Source organism: Aquarana catesbeiana, linkage group LG09, assembly GCF_042186555.1.
Source record: "Aquarana catesbeiana isolate 2022-GZ linkage group LG09, ASM4218655v1, whole genome shotgun sequence".
NCBI lineage: Eukaryota > Metazoa > Chordata > Amphibia > Anura > Ranidae > Aquarana > Aquarana catesbeiana.
Window position 1 is genome coordinate 257,014,509 of NC_133332.1, and position 20,784 is coordinate 257,035,292.

Below are 20,784 nucleotides of genomic sequence, written 5' to 3' on the forward strand. Positions count from 1 at the left end.
AACAGTTTTTTTTTTTTTTTTTTTTTTTTTGCTAGAAAATTACTTGGAACCCCCAAACATCATACTTTTTTTTTTTTTTTTTTTTTTTTTCACCCTAGAGAATAAAATGGCGGTCGTTGCAATGCTTTGTCACATCGTATTTACACAACGGTCTTACAAGTGCCCTTTTTTTGGAAAAAATACATTTTTTAATTAAAAAATAAGACAACAGTAAAGTTAGCCCAATTTTTTTCTTTTTTTTTTTTTTTTTTTTTTTTTTTTTTAATATGGTGAAAGATGGTAAATTGATACCCAACATGTCACGCTTCAGTGGGAGCTAGCAGAAGGTTTCCAGCATCACACAGGCCCTGTCATACAGTGGATCAGAGTGTTTGCTAACATGTCTCTACCCTGCCACCTCTCGGAAATAAAGATCTCATAGTATTCATAGATTGAAGAATGATGGGTGTACCTCTATATTGGCTACATGCTTTATACTAGGCTTCATAATGGTACTGTTGTCCCCATGAAATGTTGTACATAAACTTCTTCCAATTAAAAGCATTTATGGCTGAATTTGGAAGGACCAGGACTGGTTGTTGGGTGTAAAATGATGTTTTTTGTGATATAGAAATCCTAACTTCCCTTCTGCATACTTGGTTATTTATTTTTTTTCCTTCCATTGCTGCCCGTGTTTCTGTGGAATATTCCCCTTAAAGTGGAAGTTCAGGCAAAGCGAACGCTAAACCCGCTCTGCCACATTCTAAACATTTAACCTGTAAAGCAAAAATCGCTATGCTTGCTTTTATCGGTGAAGAATAAACCATGTCAATGTTGTAACCAAAAGTGACAATTATTTATAAAACGGTGAGTTCATAGCGAAAATTAACCAAAGGTAACAATGAACAGTTCATATTGCTTGTAGTTCCATTGAAAGAATGTCAGAACTACAATCTTCCACCTCCGTATGAGATACTGCAAACAGTGGGGTATCTAGTGCTCTCTGTATAAACGTTTATTGCCAGGTATAAAAAGATCTATTTCACAGCTGTTGACGGTCCTGTCCTGCACACCGCTTCCGACGCTGGAAACCAGCCTGGCTGCAGAATAAGGACAGCTATCTTTGCTTTACAGGGATAGATTAGGTTTAGAATGTGGCAGAGAGCAGGTTTAGAGTTAGTTTTTGCCTGGACTTGCACTTCAATTATGTTCTGACATTTGACAGACCGAAACAAAAATGTTGACCAATTCTAGCCAGCCAGCATATGTCCACCCAAATTTAAAATGTTAGCTTGCTGTACTGAACAATCCCATTTTGATTTTCTACATTTTGCCTTTCAGAGGGCTGTAAAATCTTGGCTTGCTCTGTATTGGCAAGCCCATCAGTTGTTAAAGTAGAACTATAGGCAAAACCTTTTTTGTTTGTGTTTGGGTTTTTTTTTTTTTTTTTCCCCATTTTGGATAGCGTAAGGGAGCGTTCTAACCCCTGTAAGGTTTATTTTTGCCATCTTTGTCCCATTGGGGAAATTTTAACTTCCTGTCCCAATCAGGAAGTGAGAGGAAATTCCTGCAAATTTAAGGGAAGCTCTGTGGAACCCCCAGGTCATCAGAACTAATGTCCCTTTTGGAAGATTTCCCCTCTCATCTTGGGGACAACCCAAAATTTGTTATTTTTCTTTTACTTTTGCTTTCAGTTAGGGCTGCAACTAACGATTATTTCCATAATCGATTAGTTGGCCGATTATTGTTTCGATTAATCGATTAATCGGTTAATAATATTAAAAAAAAGTGTGGTGTATAATTTAGTTAATATGTAAAGTTTAAAAAAAAGGCAATTTATTCTTGTATATCTCTATACAGTGGTAACAATAAATAACCAACTATATGGTTAGGGAGCAAAATATCTAATCCACTCTGAGAATAACAGACAGAAGAGATATATACTGTATATACTATTAGAGGAGATATATACTGTATATACTATTAGAGGAGATATATACTGTATATACTATTAAAATATGAATCTGGTAAATATCATCAGACTCCGAGATCAAATTTTTTTATTTAACAAACAATGTCTTCCTTCAAAAAAAAATGTTATTTTAAGAACATTCATTCGATTTTCTAATCGTTAGTGGGGTCAAATTGTCGTTCATTTTCAACTACAGTGACGGGAAAATTTTTAAATAATAGCAAACTTCTTGGTCAAAGGAATTTTCAGACAGTGTATGTGGTTTTCGTTCAGAAATTACATTCATTTTAAAAACAGAATGTTAAAAACCAAGTGAAAATTTCAAACAACATTCTTTTATTCAGCGAATGTATAAAGATTTTTCGTCCGAATATTCTTGTCTGAAAATTTTGTCTAAAAATTGATCGGTGTGGCCAGCATAAGGCTCGGTACTCACCTATGCAGTTTGCTTTTGATCTGTTTCTGCAGTGCTCTTTGCTGTGCGTTTTTACTTTTGCGCACGTGATTGCGCTGCAATTTGCGTTTTTGCATTTATTTTTGGCCAATTTGTTGTTGGGAAGATTAAAAAAAACAAAAACTGCTGCAATAATTACATGCTTTTCTGCAGCTTTTCTATTGAAGTATATTGAACCAAAAAAAGCACCGTTTTGCATTAAAAAAAAAGTCCCTGACCCTTTCCAAATACGCATAGATGTGAATGTGTCCCCATAGGAAACCATGTAAATGGACTGTAGTGCGTTTCTGCAAAAAGCACTAAACACATAGATGTGAACCAGGTCTAAGACGTTTAGTAACATAATGGGGTTAAAAAAACTAAAATTAGCCCTTTATAGTACAAAGAAAAACAGATAATCACTACTGTAAGGGGTTCTTTTTTTTTTTTTTTTTTACTGCAGAACTGTGAAAGTAATATTTACAGTAGCGATTATTTGCTTTTTTTGTACTATAAAGGGCTTATTTTATTTTTTTTTAACCCCATTATGTTACTGGCCGATTAATCGATTATGAAAATGGTAATCGATTAATTTCATAATCGATTAGTTGTCGATTAATCGATTAGTTGTTTCAGCCCTACTTTCAGTGATAATGGTAAACAGGACAAATAGGGTGAATCTCCCTAATGGGAACACAGACAGCAATAAAAACTGACAAGTGTTCGAATCCCTCTCAGCAAAAAAAAAAAGTTTTGCCTTTAGTAGAGGTCGACCGATATGGGTTTTTCTCTGGCCGATGACGATATTTAGAAATCTTGGTGGCCGATGGCCGATATATGATGCCGATTTTTTTGGGCCGATATATTAGGCCGATTTTTTTTTTTTTCTTTTTTTTTTTTCCCCCCTTCATCTCATAAAATCTAACAGTTAGACCCCTTTCACACTGGGGCATTTTTTTAGGTGCTTTTGGGCTAAAAAATAGCGCCTGTAAAGTGCCTGTAAAACGGCTCCCCTGCAGTCTCAGTGTGATATCCCTGAGTGCTGTCAAACTGAGGCGATGCGCTGGCAGGATGTAAAAAAGATTCCTGTAAGCGGCATCTTTGGAGCGGTGTATACCGCTCCTCCACCACTCCTGCCCATTGAAATGAATGCGCACCGCTGCCGAAGCGCCTGCATAGCGTTTTGGCAGCAGCACTTCAGGGGCGCATTTAACCCCTTCCTCGGCCGCTAGCTGGGTTATAAGCGCCCCGCTAGCAGCCGAATAGCGCCGCTAAAATGACGGGAAAGCGCCGCTAAAACTAACAGCGTTTTACCATCAACGCATGCCTGCTCCAGTGTGAAAGCAATCTTAAGTAATAAGTGATACAGAAAATTTTTTACATTTAAACATTTTATTGAACAAAACAAACCTCCAATCAGTTCACTTGTATGTAGAATTTAGATTAAAAAAAATAACTATATCTTAAATATTAAATACACAAAAACAGGTAATCAAAACTTTTGGACGAAAAAAAAAATGGGCTAACTTTACTGTTTATTTATTTTTTTAAATTAGTGTATTTTTTTTTTTTTTTTTTAAATTGACCGCTGCGCAAATACCGTGTGACATAAAATATTGCAACAACCGCTATTTTATTCCCTAGGGTCTCTGCTAAAAAAAATATATATAATGTTTGGGGGTTCCAATTGATTTTCTAGCAGAAAATACAGAATTTTTACTTGTAAGCAACAAATGTCAAAAAAGATTTAGTCTTTAAATGGTTAAACTGAGAAATTCTACACATGGAGTTCAGTCTATTGATAAAAAGAACCGAAGAGATACAAATGTATCTTCTTATCAGATTTGGCAGGCTGCCCAGAGGAGGAGAGAAGACAAACTTCAGACAACTTGCAATTGACTTCTATTACAGAAGTCATTTGCAAGTCCCGCTGAAGTTATAATTGGCTTTTTTTATCAGCACAATCGGCTGATGCCGATTAAGTAAAAAAAGCCAAATAATATCGGCCAGCATTTAACTGCCCAACCCAGGCTACAGTGGGGTCATTCCATATGATGGAACACACCATTAAAAGGATAGATGGGTTACAGCCTTGCATAGTGTGTGTGTGTGTGTGTGCAGGACATGCGTTTAAAGCTCTGTAACTAATTCTTGTTTTTTTTTTTTTTGTTTTTTTTTTTTTCCATCACTGGTTTCCAATTAGCAGCTGGAGAGCCAATGGATACCTCTGATATGGCTCATGCTGAGCTTCGTCACCTGACCTCTGAAGGCCCTACCACTACAATCCCAATAGTACTCACCCAGCAGGAACTGGCAGCTCTGGTTCAACAACAGCAGCAACTGCAAGAAGCGCAGCATCAGCAACATTTACAGCAGCAGCTTCAGCACCAGCATCAACTTCATCAACAGCAGTTACAGCAACTTCAACAACTGCAGCAGCTCCACCACGTGCCTACAGAAGCCCTTGCACCCGCTGACAGCCTCAATGATCCTGCCAGTGAAAGTAATGGACTCAATGAGTTAACAAATGCAGTGACTAGTTCAGTGGCTCTGTTACCTTCTACAGCCACAGATAGTGAGTGCTAGAACTAAACTGTTGCTTTGTGTAGGTGCATTTGGCTCTTTAATCGTTATTAATAAAACACTGCTTTTTCTTTACCAGGTTTGGCTCCAATAAATACCTTCACAACACCTCAGCCAGTGGTAATCGCCAGTCCAGCTAAATTACAGGCTGCAGCAGCCCTTGCTGAAGTAGCAAACGGCATTGAATCGGTATGTCTTTTTAAAGTGGGCATGTTAATCAGTGATATATTTGGATTTTTTTTTTTTGCAGTTTGTGTTAACCAGGACAGGACAGAGTGTGGAGAAATGCTCCCAAAAGGCAAATGGCAGGAACACTTTGAGCCCTTTCACACACGGCGGGCTCTGCTAGGAGTCCACTTTCTTAGCAGGGAATCTATCCACTGATCCCCGCTGAGCAGGCTGGTCCATGTCTGCTTATGCAAACCAGACACAAGCCCACTCTCTACCGGCGGTCAGTAAACCTGACCACCTGTCTATTTACACCTGTATGCCATCCGATCCCTTATTAGACGGAAGGGGAACTTCTGTTTTTAGCAGGTTGGATGTCAGAGGGTGAACATGGACACCATGTCATTTACACCTGCTGCTCCACAGATTGGGGTCTGATCTGATTGGGCTTGAAAAACTGACAGTTGGACCGGTCCGCTCATGCGAAAGGTCTAAGATGGGTGTTTTAAAATTTATAAGCTTTTCTTTCTGAAACACCAAAGTGAAATGGTCATAATTTGTAAAATGTATTGATGCTCTGTAAAATAAATTGAAGATTTACATGCTTTTGCTCATGTACAGAAACCTGACTTGCCCCCTCAGCAGCCTAAGACTCCGCTGAAGAAAGAGAATCAATGGTTTGATGTTGGTGTAATAAAGGCTACAAACATGATGGTGACGCATTACTACTTGCCTGCAGATGACGCTACCAACGATGTAAGTATTGTAGTAAGACACTCGCGCCTTGGTGATTAAATAACAAATGTGTTTAAGCCGCTGCTGCCCAGTATTAACTCCACTAGTGGGGCAAGGTAAATATAAATCAAAGTATAGACAGCGCCTGCTCCTCAACACTAATTTCTCTTATAAATGTACCCAGTTGGTATACTTCTAGGTAATATTTAACCTAGGATAATTGGATACAACATATGACTATGTATCAACATAATTGATCCATTACTAACATGAATGCATGATTTGTGTGAACCAATTAACCATTATTAAAAAGTGACAAATGATAAAAAGTGACTATTTTTGATTAAAAATTACACTAATACAATTAAAGTGCATTAATTGATGAAAGTGCAAAATAGTCCTTTTCTTTGTGCAAGAAAGTGCTATAGTGCACCGTGTCCCAGTGGATTTGGTGATCCTCCTCCTGGGGATGGTGTAAAATTCCAAACTCACCAGATGGGTTGGACTCCTTTGCCTTACAGCAAAAAAGAGTCGGATGTCCCTGTAGCTCATTTGTTGGGGACCAAACCCAATGCTGTAACCTCTGGTTGCTTCCGGTATCTCCTCTGTGGTGGATGTCCTCCAATTGTGGCTCCGGAACTTCAGGGGTAAATCATTTGCAGCCCATAATAAAGGAAAGGGAGAGTTCCTCAGAGCAAAATCCTTGGGTTTATTTGTTTAAAAAACTGTCCTATTGATAAAACCGGCATCACTATTAGAACCCTCTGCCCATGCAATTATGGAGACGTATCTATTCAGCACTGTGCGTGTGTTCTCCTCTCCTGGCCAGAAGTGACCTTAAAGAGTCATCTTAATGCCTTTCGTCATTGAGATGAGATGCAAAAAGCAATGTAAGTTTGCTGACTGACAAATTTTACAGTTGAGGCCTGTATACCCTTTAATAAAATATTAGAATATAGGTGTCCTTATTATAACAGGCAGCTTTAAGCATCAAAGGGGATGCATAGCCCATCTATTGCTTTTCTGTCGGAATCTGTGGAAATACATGGGTCTAGTCTTGTCTAGATCAGGGTTTCTCAACTCCAGTCCTCAAGGCGCCTCAACAGGTCATGTTTTCAGGATTTTCCTCAGATGAAACGACTGTAGTAATTACTAAGGCAGTGAAACTGATCAAATCACCTGTGCAAAATGATTTGAAAGCCTTAAAATGACCTGTTGGGGGTGCCTTGAGGACTGGAGTTGAGAGACACTGATCTAGATGATCTCTTCATAGAAGAGCTGCTATCTGGCCTCTACTGTTAAGTCTGAGACGCTTACCCCTGCCAAATAGTTGTGTATCAGTCCTGTTTTTGCAGGCTGTGGAAAATATTTATTTGATGCTTTACTTATCTGGGGAGAGGGGTTTTGCTGAATTTGGAGCTTTTATTGAATACATCTTGTGTATATATATATATATATGTGTGTGTGTTGTGCTTGCAGGATGACTCTGGTGTTCTACCAGATTACAGCCAATTAAAGAAGCATGAACTACAGCCAGGCACTGCCTATAAATTCCGTGTAGCAGGAATAAATGCTTGTGGTCGTGGACCCTTCAGTGAAATCTCTGCCTTCAAGACCTGTCTACCTGGTTTCCCAGGTGCACCGTGTGCCATAAAGATCAGCAAGGTACTAATGGTTTAATAGTAAAAAATTGCCTCTTGTTTCCAGCCTAGGAATTCATGTACCATCTGGAGCATATTAGAACAGATTCTCAGCCTTCAGAGCACACATGTGGAATGTTTCATGGGAGCAAATGCAGCTGTAGTTTGTGTACTCAGTTCATAGCTGGATATGGTTACAAATGTCTCCCAATGTTCAGAGGGTTGGTGATTAGGATTTGCAGCTTGCATTTCCTAATAACTCTATCAATGTAGGCTTTTTTTTTAAGCTCTGTAACATGCTGATGTATTAAAGCCCTAGAACAAAAACGTAGTAATGATAAATCTCAGTATCCCCCGTGGTGTGTATCAATGCCTTTGAAAATTCAGATATGTAACTTACAAGGCCTCATGCACACTGGACGTTTTTTTTTTTTACATCAGCTGTTTTTGGCTGTAGACTTTTTTTTTTCTACAGTCCTTAACCCCTTCCCGCCGACCGAACGCACATATGCGTACTCGGCTTTCCGGGGTTATACCGGGATGATGCCCGCAGCTGCAGGCATCATCCCGGTACCGTTGTTTTCAGCGGGCGATCGGCTACCCGCGTATAACAACCGATGCGGCTAAAAGCCGCTCGGCTGTTATACCGGAGGAGCGGGAGGGGACATCCACCCGCCTCCCGCCGCTGTTACCGGGCCTCCCGTGCGATCGGGAGGCCCGGTGTCCGTTCGGCGGCTAGGGGCGGGCTGGAACGAAGCTGCGAGCGGCTTCGTTCCAGCCTTCTTCTTGTAAATGCGGAAGCGACGTCATGACGTCACTTCCCGTTTACTCGGCTGCCAATGGCGCCAAATTTTAAAAAGTACACAGTATTCAGAATCGCCGTTTTCGGCGATCTGAATACTTTGAAGTGTAAAGGAGGGATCGGGGGTCTTTTAGACCCCCGATCCCTCCATAAAGAGTACCTGTCACCACATATTACTGTCACAAGGGATGTTTACATTGCTTGTGACAGCAATAAAAGTAAAAAAAAAAAAAAAATTTAAACACAATTTATAAAGTACAAAAATAAATAAATTAAATTAAAAAAAAAAAAAATTTTTTTAAAGTGCTCCTGTCCCTGCGAGTTCGCGCAGCGAAGAAAACGCATACGGAAGTCGCGCCCGCATATGTAAACGGTGTTCAAACCACACATGTGAGGTATCGCCGCGATCGTCAGAGCGAGAGCAATAATTCTAGCCCTAGACCTCCTCTGTAGCTCAAACCTGGTAACCGTAAAAAAAATTTTAAATCGTCGCCTATGGAAATTCAAAGGTACCGTAGTTCGTCGCCATTCCACGAGTGCGTGCAATTATAAAGGGTGACATGTTTGGTATCTATTTACTCGGCGTAACATCATCTTTCACATTATACAGAAAAATTGGGGTAACTTTACTGTTTGGATTTTTTAAAATTCATGAAAGTGTCACTTTTCCAAAAATTTGCGTTTAAAACACCGCTGCACAAATACCGTGTGATAAAAAATATTGCAACAATCGCCATTTTATTCTCTAGATTCTCTGCTAAAAAAATATATATAATGTTTGGGGGTTCTAAGTCATTTTCTAGCAAAAAATACGGATTTTAACTTGTAAACACCAAATTTCAAAAATAGGCTTAGTCATGAAAGGGTTAAACCAGGGGTCTCAAACTTTTGGCCCTCCAGCTGTTGTGAAACTACAAGTCCCATGACGCATTGCAAGGCTGACAGCATGACTCCCTCAGGCTGAGGCATGATGGGACTTGTAGTTCCACAACAGTTGGAGGGCCACCAGTTTGAGACCCTTGACTTAAACGCTCCATGTTCTGTGTCCATGCAGACATAGGCTGTTATCAGCAGTTTTGGGCAGTATCAGCTTTAAAAACGCTCTAATGCTGATGAACGTCCATAAGTGCTCAAAAACGTCGCTCACCAGTGTTGATCCATTGTAAAAATAAAATTTCTTCAAAAAAAAGCTAACGCAAAAAAAATTTTTATAACGCTATTTTAACGTCCAGTGTGCATGAGGCCTAAATGTAGCGGCACGTAGCCAGAGCAGAGCTGTTAATGGGACCCAGCAGCTCTACCAACTACAGGCTGTCTGCAGTAAACTAGAGGGGGGTGGATATCGGACTAGTCTCCCTGCACAAAGCAAGCAAAGAAGGGTCTGGTCTTTATCCCCCTTGTACATAAGCAAAAGGTCAGGCTTTGTTTCATGGCCAATATACAAAGCTTTAGAAGAAAGGAAGTAAGAATACACATGCCTCTTTGTATTTATGCAATATTTGTTTACCGAAGAAGTATTTCAATAAACAGAAGTGTCAGGCACTTTAACACAGTGTAGGTGAATCTCTGTTGCAGCCAGCACAAAAAAATTGGGAGCATGTGAGTTTCTTCCATAATGGTGGTGCTCTGGCCTTAGCAGCCAGCCCCTATGCCCGAGCTCTGTTACATGACTGAGTTGATGTTGTCACCCTATCAACAGAACAAAAATGCTCCATGTTAGTTATACAGGACACTACAGGAAGTCTTAGACCGTGGGTTATATGCCACTACTTTAAGCACCCTCGTATAACCCTGCCCACTTCATGGGATGAAGCTTTTATGCTATTGTGCCTGGGGGGTGGACCTTCTTCCTAGTCGTCCCCCCCCCCCCCTTTTTTTTTTTTTGTAAGATAAATTAATGTGCTAGTATGTATCACTAGCACATTATGTGAAACTTACCTTTAAAAGGAAGTCGTTCCAGCGCACGCAATGTCAGCGCTGCAGCCATTTCCATCATCGCCCTTCTTCTGTGGTTTGCAGGCTCCGGTGCTGTGATTGGCCAGAGCCGCAATGTCACTCCCACACATGCGCGTGGGAGCCGCCATTTACAGCATGGCTCAGAAGGAACAGCATGGGTAGCCGTTCCTTCAGAGCGCATGCGCCAGTGATGTCACTCGCTGCATGTAATGCAAATATCTCATAAACTGTGCACGTTTAGGAGATATACTACCTATAAGTAAGCCTTATTCTAGGCTTACCTATGGGTACATGTCAGCAGCGGACGTTTACTTCCTCTTTAATGTTTGCTTTGGGCACTTTAAGATTTTTGAGAGATGAACCGAGTTTAAGAACAGATTGACAAGGTTAGATACAAAGTCTTGTCAATTTTCTTTTTAAGTACACCTCAATTTGCTACTCTAGCGCTGACATACATTTTAAAGAGGCTTTTTTGCATATGTGAACTGACTGACTTTCTGTTCCTACAGAGTCCCGATGGTGCTCACCTCACATGGGAACCTCCCTCTGTCACATCTGGGAAGATCATAGAATATTCTGTCTACTTGGCTATCCAAAGCAGTACGAGTGGTGAACAGAAAGCCACAACGCCTGCTCAGCTGGCTTTCATGCGGGTATACTGTGGCCCTAATCCTTCCTGTCTGGTACAGACCTCTAGCCTGTCCAATGCTCACATAGACTACACCACAAAACCTGCAATCATCTTCCGGATTGCTGCACGTAATGAGAAGGGCTATGGACCCGCAACACAAGTCAGGTGGTTGCAAGGTGAGGATACAATATGACATGTTTATGGATTTGCTTAAGCTCTGTTTGAAGGCCTCAAAGTACCTGCTTTTTTTTTTTAGTCCTTACATGCGATGCTTAAGTGGCGTAACAGAACTTACTCTTGCATGTCAATGTGCTGTTTGTAAACTCTAGAAATACATGTCTGAAAGAAATGCTTGTGTGCAAAAATTTACCTGAGCCTGGTTAAAATGCTGTACATTTACACCCAAATTTATCTGGCACATTTAGCTGTGTTTACGTTTTTTTATGTGTCTGAAAGTAATGGGTCGCTTTTATGTTGAGATTAACGACCAGCTGAGATCTGTGGGGTTCATTTCCTAAGGCTGCTTTCCACTTCACTAGCAATAGCAGCCACAAAAGGCAAAAACGCTAAGCATTCCCTTGGGTAACTTTATAAGTGTATTTGTGTTTACAGTAGTCAGATTAGTACCAACACACAAGGCCTGGATGTGAAGTGAGCAACAATGATGATCACTTAGTTTACCATGTAGGCGTGATCCAATTTAGTCACACTTGCCATTGGCAAGATGATAGGGAGGCTGAGCAGAACCTGTGGACAGGAGTTGGGTACAATTTTAATATTGTGCTTTTACATACATCTTCGGGTTAACACTGCCTGCTGTGCAGGAATTGACACAAAATGTCTGTTAACAGCAGCGCTATCCAGTGCACTGCAGCAAAAATGCAGCATGCTCACATTTTTATGCACTTAATATCACATCGGTGCTATGGTGTGAATGGGGCAAATGGAATACAATTAATGTCTGTGCCTTTTGTGATAACGGTATTTATCCAGTGTGGAGAACCTCCAGTCCTCACACGTAGGGGTTATTTACTAAAACTGGAGAGTGCAAAATCTGGTGCAGCTCTGCATAAAAAAATAAATCAGCTTCTGAGTTTTATTGCCAAAGTTTAATTGAAAAAGCTGAAGTTAGAAGCTGATTGGTTACTATGCATAGCTGCACCAGATTGATTGCACCAGTTTTAGTAAATCTCCCTAAGGCTCGGTTCACACTAGTGTGGGCTTTGGGTTCTGGTTGCGGCAATCGCATAGGTACTCGCAACCACCCGCAGCCCAATCACACTGCTCATGCAAGACGCACAGGGCTGCCATTCGTTCTGAGTGGCACCCCCACACATCTCAGCCCGCAGCACCAACATGGGTACAGGGAAACTGCATAGTTAAAAAGACCATGCCTGGGCAAGCGCGGGACTCGCGGCCCACACTAGTGTGAACAAAGCCTCAAAGTTCAGGCAGAGGGGGCAAAGGACTTGTCCACCAGTATTGCCTGTGTTCTACCTGAAGCTGATCTTTCCCCTGTTAGAGAATCCTCTTAGAAGATTCATGACCTTACTAAATCCCACACCAAATTTCCCAAGACTGACACAGAGGCAGCAGTGCCTTGGATCTCGCACTGCATGTTGTGCAGTTACAAGACTGTAGGCAGTCTTTCATATCAAGAAGTGCACTGCTATTTTCAGAAGGGATTGAAGACCGATGCATCACTCAGGGTGCTGCCAAGACACAATTAACATTACTAGATGTTCCCTGTAACATAGCAAATCTCTATTTTCGAGTTCAGGTGTACTTTATTGTCAGGTATGTTTCTACGTTCTTGTGAGAATGTTATTACATTGGTTTCTGATGAGAGCACAACTTTAAATGTATATCATGGGTTGCTAACTAGTGTTGCTTATCTTTTAGAATCCAGCAAAGATGGTACAGTTGGCAAGCCTGGAAGTAAGCGCCCAGTATCCTCACCAGACATGTAAGTATTTGTGTTTCTGACCATTTCTTTAACCACTTAAGCCCCGGACCATTTGGCTGGCCAAAGACTAAAGCACTTTTTGCAATTCGGCACTGCTTCGCTTTAACTGACAATTGCGCGGTTGTGCGAAATGGCTCCCAAACAAAATTGTCCTTTTTTTCCCCACAAATAGAGCTTTCTTTTGGTGATATTTGATCACCTCTGCGGTTTTTATTTTTTGCGCTATAAACAAAAAAAGCGTCAATATAGAAAAAACTTTTTTTACGTTTTGCTATAATATTCCCAAAAAATATATTAAAAAAACATTTTTTTTGCTAAAATACCGCCAATTAATTGTAATGTGCCTATGTACACAAGAGTCACAAATAGAAAAATCTGTATTTTTGATCAGGTGTGTGTGTTTGTGCTCTTGCCCATGCAGTAACAATATATTTAAGAGCTCTTTTTTTTTTTCTTCTAGGAAAACTGCTCCAAAGAAAGCAAAGCCTGACCACCCCTGATTACAGAAGCTCCTGCACAGCCTTGAAGTACAGCTATCTCCTTGAACTTCCTCAAAATCCTCTGTATCCCCAATCAACTTTTTTTATCGCTTTGCCCACCACCATTTGCTTGGGGTTGGATGAACTGATCTTTATTTCTTTCTCCTCCTCCTTTTATTTTGAAGAACATTGTGAAAAGCACATTTTACACCTTCCACCCCCCTCCCCACCCCAATCCTGATTTATTTCTTTGCTTCTGTCTTTCTGTGTGGGGGAGTATTACAGGAGCCTGGGGTATGCTGAACAATATGGACTCTCAGTTGACAAGCAGACAGGCCTGCAAACTCAAGCTTTGTAAATGAACTGCATAGAAGATTCGTCCAGGTCTTTTTTGCTTGTTTGGCATTTGTTTTTCTTTTTAAAAGATGAGGGAGAGTTTTTCTTGGGGTAAAGAACTAATTTTTGTTTTGACAACAGAAGCACTTGGACATTATCATCGGTGTAAAGGTTTTAAGACTTAAAGCAATGGGGTGTTGTAAAAAAAATATATATATATATTTACACTCTTCGCAGCTCCATCCCGATGCTCGTTTTGAAGCAAATCTCTTCTGGACAGCATAGCTGCACTGAAGATGGGCATTGCCACATCCAGATGTGATTCTAGGACTGACTTGGCCAACCACCTGCTCTTTATGTTCAGTGGTGCAGATATTTTCACGCTGTTTGGGGGGGGGGGGGGGTGTATAAACAGGGCTAGTGGCTCAGTAATACATCAGATGGCTTAGTATGTGTGTTTATTTCCAGCATGGCTTTGCCAGGTCTTGGCTGGATGTGTGGTGATTCGTTTCCCATTGTGGAACTTTTTCACAATGTAAAATGGATCTCGGAAAGCAAACTCAGTTCAAGAGCACCGTCAAAAAAATTTCACATTTTATATATTATATATATATATTGCAACAGATTTTTTCTTGTGTTTTTTGAATGGATTTTTCAAATTTTTTTTTTTTTTCATTTGTACATTTAATTTTATTTCGTTTGTCCTGCTTCTTTTGAGATAACTTCTGAAGGCGAATGAACTACCTACCAACCTTGTTCTAAGCTAAATAGCCTCCCAGCTAGCCCTTTTCACTTTTAGGTGGGTGATGCAAAGTTCAGTAGCCTTGCCTATTTGCTTAGGTGACCATCGTATAGCATTGCCAGCCTTCCTGGCAGTGAAATACTTTTATATTTGAAACTCCGCTTACGTTATTTCTTTTTAAGGATGTTTCCTTATTTAACCCCTGCTCTTGTTCGTTTTTTTTTTTTTCTCTTTATTGCTTAAGCAAGATTTTTTATTTTCTGGCTGACTTCCAAAGCAATATATAGATATAAAGCAGCACCCGTTGCTTTACTGCGTGCTGTCATAAATTGTCACTGCTGAAAGCAGTGTACATTAAACCAATTAAAACGCCTGCTTCATTCGAATCAACTTGGCGTGTTGAAAACCGACCGGCCAATGATTTCTTTAACGGAGGTCACCAAACTACATTTTCATTCTCCTGCCAAACGTAACCAGCGCCCAGTCTTGCTGGTCCACAGGGCAGGAACGCCATGCGTCTGCATTGGCTATTTCTATTCAGCTCATATACTGAAGTATAAATATACATATATAAATATATACAAGCAGTTGAAGCTGTTTCATAACAGATTTCACAAACTGTTCATTTTTTTTTTTTTTTTTTTTTGTAAAAACTGAAAAAAAAAAAAAAAAAATTTATAAGAAAAAAAAAAAAGCAAAGGCAAAAAAAATCTGCAGTAGCTTAAAGCATGAGGATTTTTTGTACAAAAGCAAAACCAGTAAAAAAAACTTGTTTAAATCACATAGGATTTACATTATCTCAAGTAATGTTTAATTTTAATGCAGCCCATCCTTGTGTTGATTGTACATATATATAAATATACACATATATACTTTTTGCTCTGTATTTTTATTATCTCTAGCTGGTTCCAAATGTATTTTTTTTTTTTTTCTGGTTCCTCACTCATGGAGCAACATTGGTTTCTTGTACAGAAGTTGCAAACGAGAAGACTGCCCGCTGGTCTCCCCCCCCCCCCGCTCTCTCTCTTGTACTAGGGGTCTTCCATGTCTGATGGCTTTGAGTGCAAAGTACAGCAAGGGTTCCGAATATCCTTCTGTCATGAGAACATGGAGCACCTGAATAGCATTGAAGGCAGCATGTTTGAGGCAATCAAGGAGGGAAGAATGCACAGTTATGAAAGGTTTCTGACAATTCTATGAATTGTCAGCTTACTTTGTTCCGAGACTGAGTGTTTTCAAAATAAATGTAACTAGCATCCTATTATATGGACAGCAAAGGCAGCAGTGTAATCTGACGTCTAACATCTGAATAGTAGTTTTATGGTGGGAGTCAAGTCTTCAGGATAATGTAGTGTTTTTTTTTTTTTTTCCTCTTATTATCTCCCCCTCCCTTTTTCAATTTTTTTTTTTTTTTTTTTAACAGATTATCTTAACCTAGTTTTTTGGCCTCATGAAGCAATTGCAGCATTTTGTTTAAACTGCTTTATTATTTTTTTTTTTTCTCCCTAATTGCCAGTTTGATGAAAGAGGGTGGCAAGAGTAGAGGGCACCCGCCGCTCCCGCATAAAATGACTGCTGCCGCTTCTCATTTTGTATTATAGTGTTACTGTGTTACCGCCTAGAATCTCCTGCTAAAGAAGAAAAACAAAAAAAAAAAAAAAAAAAAAAAAAAACAAACCTCACCTGCCTTTTTTTCTTTGTGAAGAAAAGCTATTACTTCCATTGTAGAGGAGTTCTCGAACTGAACCAATATTACTATAGTGCTATCTGTCGTTTTTGTGCTATTTTGAACAATTAAAGACCTTTTTTGAAATTATGGTTTCTTGTGTGTTTTTTTGTTTTTTTTTTTTGTTTTTGTGTTTTTCCCCTCTTTTTAAAGCCTTCTCTAATGGTGGGCCATGTCTGACAAAAAAAAAAACACCTGATTGGCTCTCTTTGGCCTGGAGCACTGCAGTGTGGGGGGCAGTGAATGAACACTCTTCTGTGGTAATGATGGCAGGGAGTCCACTTTCGATAGATAGTTGGGTTTTACCATCTTAATCGTTTGGGACACATGTATTCATAGACTCTGGGTTAAAGGCTCATGCCATGAGGTGATGGGATACTGGCAAAGGTTTAGAGAACATGCCCCCTAGGGTGCCTTTCCTATAATCCTGTCCTATATTCCAACTGCACACATTCCTGGAAACAGGGCTCATCAGTAGTGGGTGCTGTAGCCACTACCAGCTGGTTACTGGAAATATCACATATGCATGCACATGTTCGCCAGCACATGGCAAGGATCTTTAAATGCAGCCCAAAGGCTGTTATTGCAGAGAGATCACATCACAAAAATAAGTGTAATGTTTCGGAGCCGTGCAGGACCCCCTCGTAAGGCTTGTCATCACATGCCTGACAAAGGGATCCTGCGCAGCTCCAAAATGTTGCACTTGTTCTTGTGATGTCGTCTTTCTGCAATAAAAGCATTTTTGGACTGCATTTGAAGATTCTTGGTGTACTGGCAAATATGTGCATTTCCCTATAATCAGAAAGTCCTCTGTTTTCTCAAATCGCCTTTCAGGAAAGCCTTGAAGAAAGCATAGCTCCGCCCATTTTCCAGGAAAAACACATGCAGCCTTTTTAAACCCTCCTCCTCTTCCACCATGGCTTCAGTTATTGTGTTTCCTCTGCCATGGTGGAAGCGCTGCAGGAACCAGGGGGAGCTGCGCTCTCTCCAAGGGGAGGGTATTGGCTAGGGGGTGCTCTGGAGTTCCCAGCCTCTCCAGCTAAGTGGAGCAATGGGATCCAAGGTACGGCTCAGGTGGGCATCTAAAAGTGTGTAGCTTTACTTGCATGTCGGTCCCGGGCGGTGGGTGACATAACGTTCGGTGACGCGGCTTCCTGTAGGAGCGGGGCTCGTTGGTTCCAGTCGCCTGGAACGCACAGGTCAGGGGGTGGGTCCATCAGCTGGTGTTTCCAGTTCCGGCCCTCGTGGATGACACCGGGAGATTCAAAACCAGATGGCTTCTGTCAGTTCCCTGCTGCACTCTCTGCAGAAATGGATGGGAGACCGACAGCCCAGGCGCCTCAAGCACCGGCCAGGCCCAGTTAAGAGGGGCACAGCTATGCCCTCCTTTTTTTTCCTTATGGGTTGTGTGAGATTAATGTGCCTCCCTGTGGGAAGCCTGCGGCTGCAAGGCCAGAGATGACTCCGCTCGGACCCTGCAGCCTGTTTTCTTGCTGGGCTAGATCTTTTGGGGACACAAAGTTCACTTTTTTTATTTGGAGGTCTGTCTCACTAAGCGGTGAGGACACTTGGCTGAACCCTGTTTCTATCCCTAATAGCTTTTGCTGACGCTTTAACCTAAGTATCCTCCACCAGCTCAAAGGAAATGGACATCTTGCAAGAATCCTCTCAGAGATTTGTGGCAAAAGCCCCCGTGCAGCACCTGAGACATCCCAACAATGCAAAGATTTGTTTTCCTTTGTTCGGGAGCTGACAAATTTTTTGAGTTCAGTCAGATCTCTGCTGGTCAATAACCCGGTAAGCCAAGCAGAACCCCAGCAGCCTCTGTCCAGCCCTCAAGCTGTCCACCTCTAGGACAGCAGAGGCTATTGACTCGGGTTGAGGGGACAGGTACTCTTCCTTCCCTCAAGGATGAGGAGGAAGATGGGCGTCCAGGTACAAGCTATCACTGGAGGAGGTAGATGTATTAAAAGCAATCTACACAACTCTAGAAGTCCAGGAGGAAAGGGTACAATGGTGGGTACACAACAAGATGTACCAAGGCTTGGCTGAAACCAAACGCAGAGTGTTTCTGGTCCACAGGGTGCTCCTCGAATGCAATTAAGGAAGAGTGGAAGGACCCAGAGAGAGGTCTGTTCTTTTCCAAAACCCTCAGGAGAAGGTTCCCCTTTGAGGATAAGGAGACTGAGGTCTGGAACAAGAAACCCACGGTGGGTGCCGCGTTCTCACAAGTATCCCGTCTCACAAACATCTGCAAAAAGTAACAGATCATCCAGATACAGGATGATTGATATCGCTCTTAGATTCAGACTCCAAAAGCCAGGTCCTGACAAACCTGCAGAAGACTCGCCTCAAGGGCCTAGGTTGGCTCCTAAATTTGGAGAAATCAAATTTAGTCTCAGCACAGGAGATGAAATTCCTGGGTTACACAAACTCAGTGCTTCAGGTCTTCCTCCCCCAGGAGAAGATAGAGAAGGTCCAAGCTGCAGTAAGGCCGATTCAAACCAATCTCTCGGTGTCTGTTCGGACAGCTATGGCAGTCTTGGGACTCCTCACGGCATCCATTCCAACCAGACTACATTTCCGGCCGCTCCAGATGAACATCCTTCCAAGATGGACTCACCAGGAGCATCTAGAATAGCAAATTCCGATCACCTCAAATGTAAAAAAAAGCGTTCTGGTTGTGGCGGGATTCGACCAACCTGACAGAAGGTCTTCCCTGGATCTCTGCCCTGGACAAACATCTAACGATGGATGTGAGTGCTTGGGGAGCACACTTGGATGGCCAGACTGCATAGGGTTCCTAGGCCAAAGCAGAAGCCCGGATGTCTTCAAATTGGCAAAAACTAAAGGCTATCTTTCTTGGACTCCTATCCTTTCATCAGATGGGGACAGCCTGTGCAAGTACTCTTGGAGAATACAACAGCGGTAGCCTATGTATTGAAACGGGGAGTAACCAGGAGAAAAGGGGTCTTGGAGTTAGCCAGGCAGTTGCTTACCTGGGCAGAGCGAAATGTGGCTTCACTGACTGATCCATCTAAAGAGGTCCCAGAACCTTCTAGCTGATCTGCTAAGCAGAAGCAAAATAAAAACAGAATGGAGCCTGAATCAGGTGGTCTTTCTGATGGTCACCAAGGCATGTGGTCAACCTCAGATTTGTTTGCAAGCCAGCAGAACTCAAAAGTGCAGATGTTTTTCTCACTCCACAAGGAAGATCAGGCCATAGGCATAGATGCGTTTACCCATCCCTGGCATTACCAGCTGTGCTATGCTATCCATCCTTTCAGTTGATACCGCTCGTCCTCAGGAAGTTCAGGGAGAACACGAATCCTGATTCTAGTCACTCCCTTCTGGCTGAAGAGACCCTGGTTTGCAGCTCTGCTAAATTTAGCCGTAATACCTTCCTAGAAGCTACCATCCAGAAAAGATCTGCTAACTCAGGGGACCCTGAACCATCCGGAAACAGATCGATTACAACTGCTGCTTGGTTTCTGAAGAAGACCTACGAAGAGCCAAGGGCCTGTCAGAAAAGCTAGTAAATATCCTGCTTTCCAGTAGGAATGAAGTGGCACAGACTATATACATTTTAAAGTATAACTCAGGTGGCGGCTCTTTCATTTTTTTTTTTTTTTTTTTTTTAAACTTTATCCATAGAAGTGTTAATTTCCAGATATTATTTTTTTTTTTTTTTAGGGCATGGAACAGCTGGGATTTATCTATTGTTTTGCAGGGTCTCATTTGAACCCCTGCAGGAAGCATCCTTAAAAGATTTAGTTCTCCAGATGATTTTTTTTTTTTTTTTTTTTAGTGGCCATCACGTCAGCCAGAAGGATCGGTGAGCTTCAGCCCTTGGCGGTCACAGAACCCTCTGCCGGTTTTTTTCCAATCTGGTAATTCTCCCAACAGATCCGGCATTTCTATCCAAGATTGCCACACCTTTTCACTGCTCACAAGAGATCTTATTACCCGCTTTCTCCTCGGCTACAGCCAAACCAGGAGAAGAAGCTTTTCATACACTGGATGTAAGGTGATGCCTGCTACATTACTGAACAGTCATTTAGGAAATCAAATGCTGTCTTCATAATTTTCTCAGGATCTTGCAAAGGGGAAAAGCTTCCAAGAGCACTCTAGGTCGATGGCTTAAATGGGCAATCATGGAAGCCTACAAAGCTGAGGGAGAAGTACCCCCTTCAGATATAGCTGCCCACTCTACAAGATCAACGGCAGTTTCCTGGGTTGAAACTACCTGGTCCAACTTCTCTACGTTCCTCTGGAAATATAGGTCCTGAAAGTCGATTTGAGAAAGGCTGAGTTAGACTAATGCCGCTGACACACGGTCGGACTTTCTGGAAAGCTAGGGCCAACGTACTTGCCGCCAGACTACCGCCGGACTACCGCCGGACTTTCTGAACAGCCGGCCTTGCCTACACACGACCGGACTTTCCGGAATCCGGTCTTCCCGACGGACTTCCTCTGGACTTTCAGAATGAACGGACTTTCCCACACACGGACAAGTCCGTTCATTTTGAACGTGACTCGGGTACGAGAGGACTAGAAAAGGAAGTCAATCTCGCCGCTTTTATCGGCGAGATTGAAACCTTGCGAGCCCCGTCACAGGCATCCCAGGCCCTCAGGT

At 41.7% G+C, this 20,784-nt stretch overlaps 1 protein-coding gene across 3 annotated transcripts in view; it reads left to right on the forward strand.

Annotated features, from left to right (window-relative positions):
* HCFC1 (host cell factor C1) overlaps positions 1-16,235 on the forward strand; it is a 67,741-nt gene extending 51,506 nt beyond the window's left edge. Inside the window, exons 20-26 of one of the 3 annotated variants that reach the window (XM_073600250.1) lie at positions 4,588-4,959; positions 5,047-5,156; positions 5,757-5,891; positions 7,350-7,535; positions 10,778-11,075; positions 12,802-12,865; positions 13,326-16,235. In XM_073600250.1, coding sequence (XP_073456351.1) covers positions 4,588-4,959; positions 5,047-5,156; positions 5,757-5,891; positions 7,350-7,535; positions 10,778-11,075; positions 12,802-12,865; positions 13,326-13,365 — 1,205 coding nt within the window. In that variant the 3' untranslated portion in view covers positions 13,366-16,235. The remainder of the gene's footprint in view (positions 1-4,587; positions 4,960-5,046; positions 5,157-5,756; positions 5,892-7,349; positions 7,536-10,777; positions 11,076-12,801; positions 12,866-13,325) is intronic. The other 2 variants (XM_073600252.1, XM_073600251.1) reach the window with 2 other exon arrangements.
* The last annotated feature ends 4,549 nt before the right edge of the window (positions 16,236-20,784 follow it).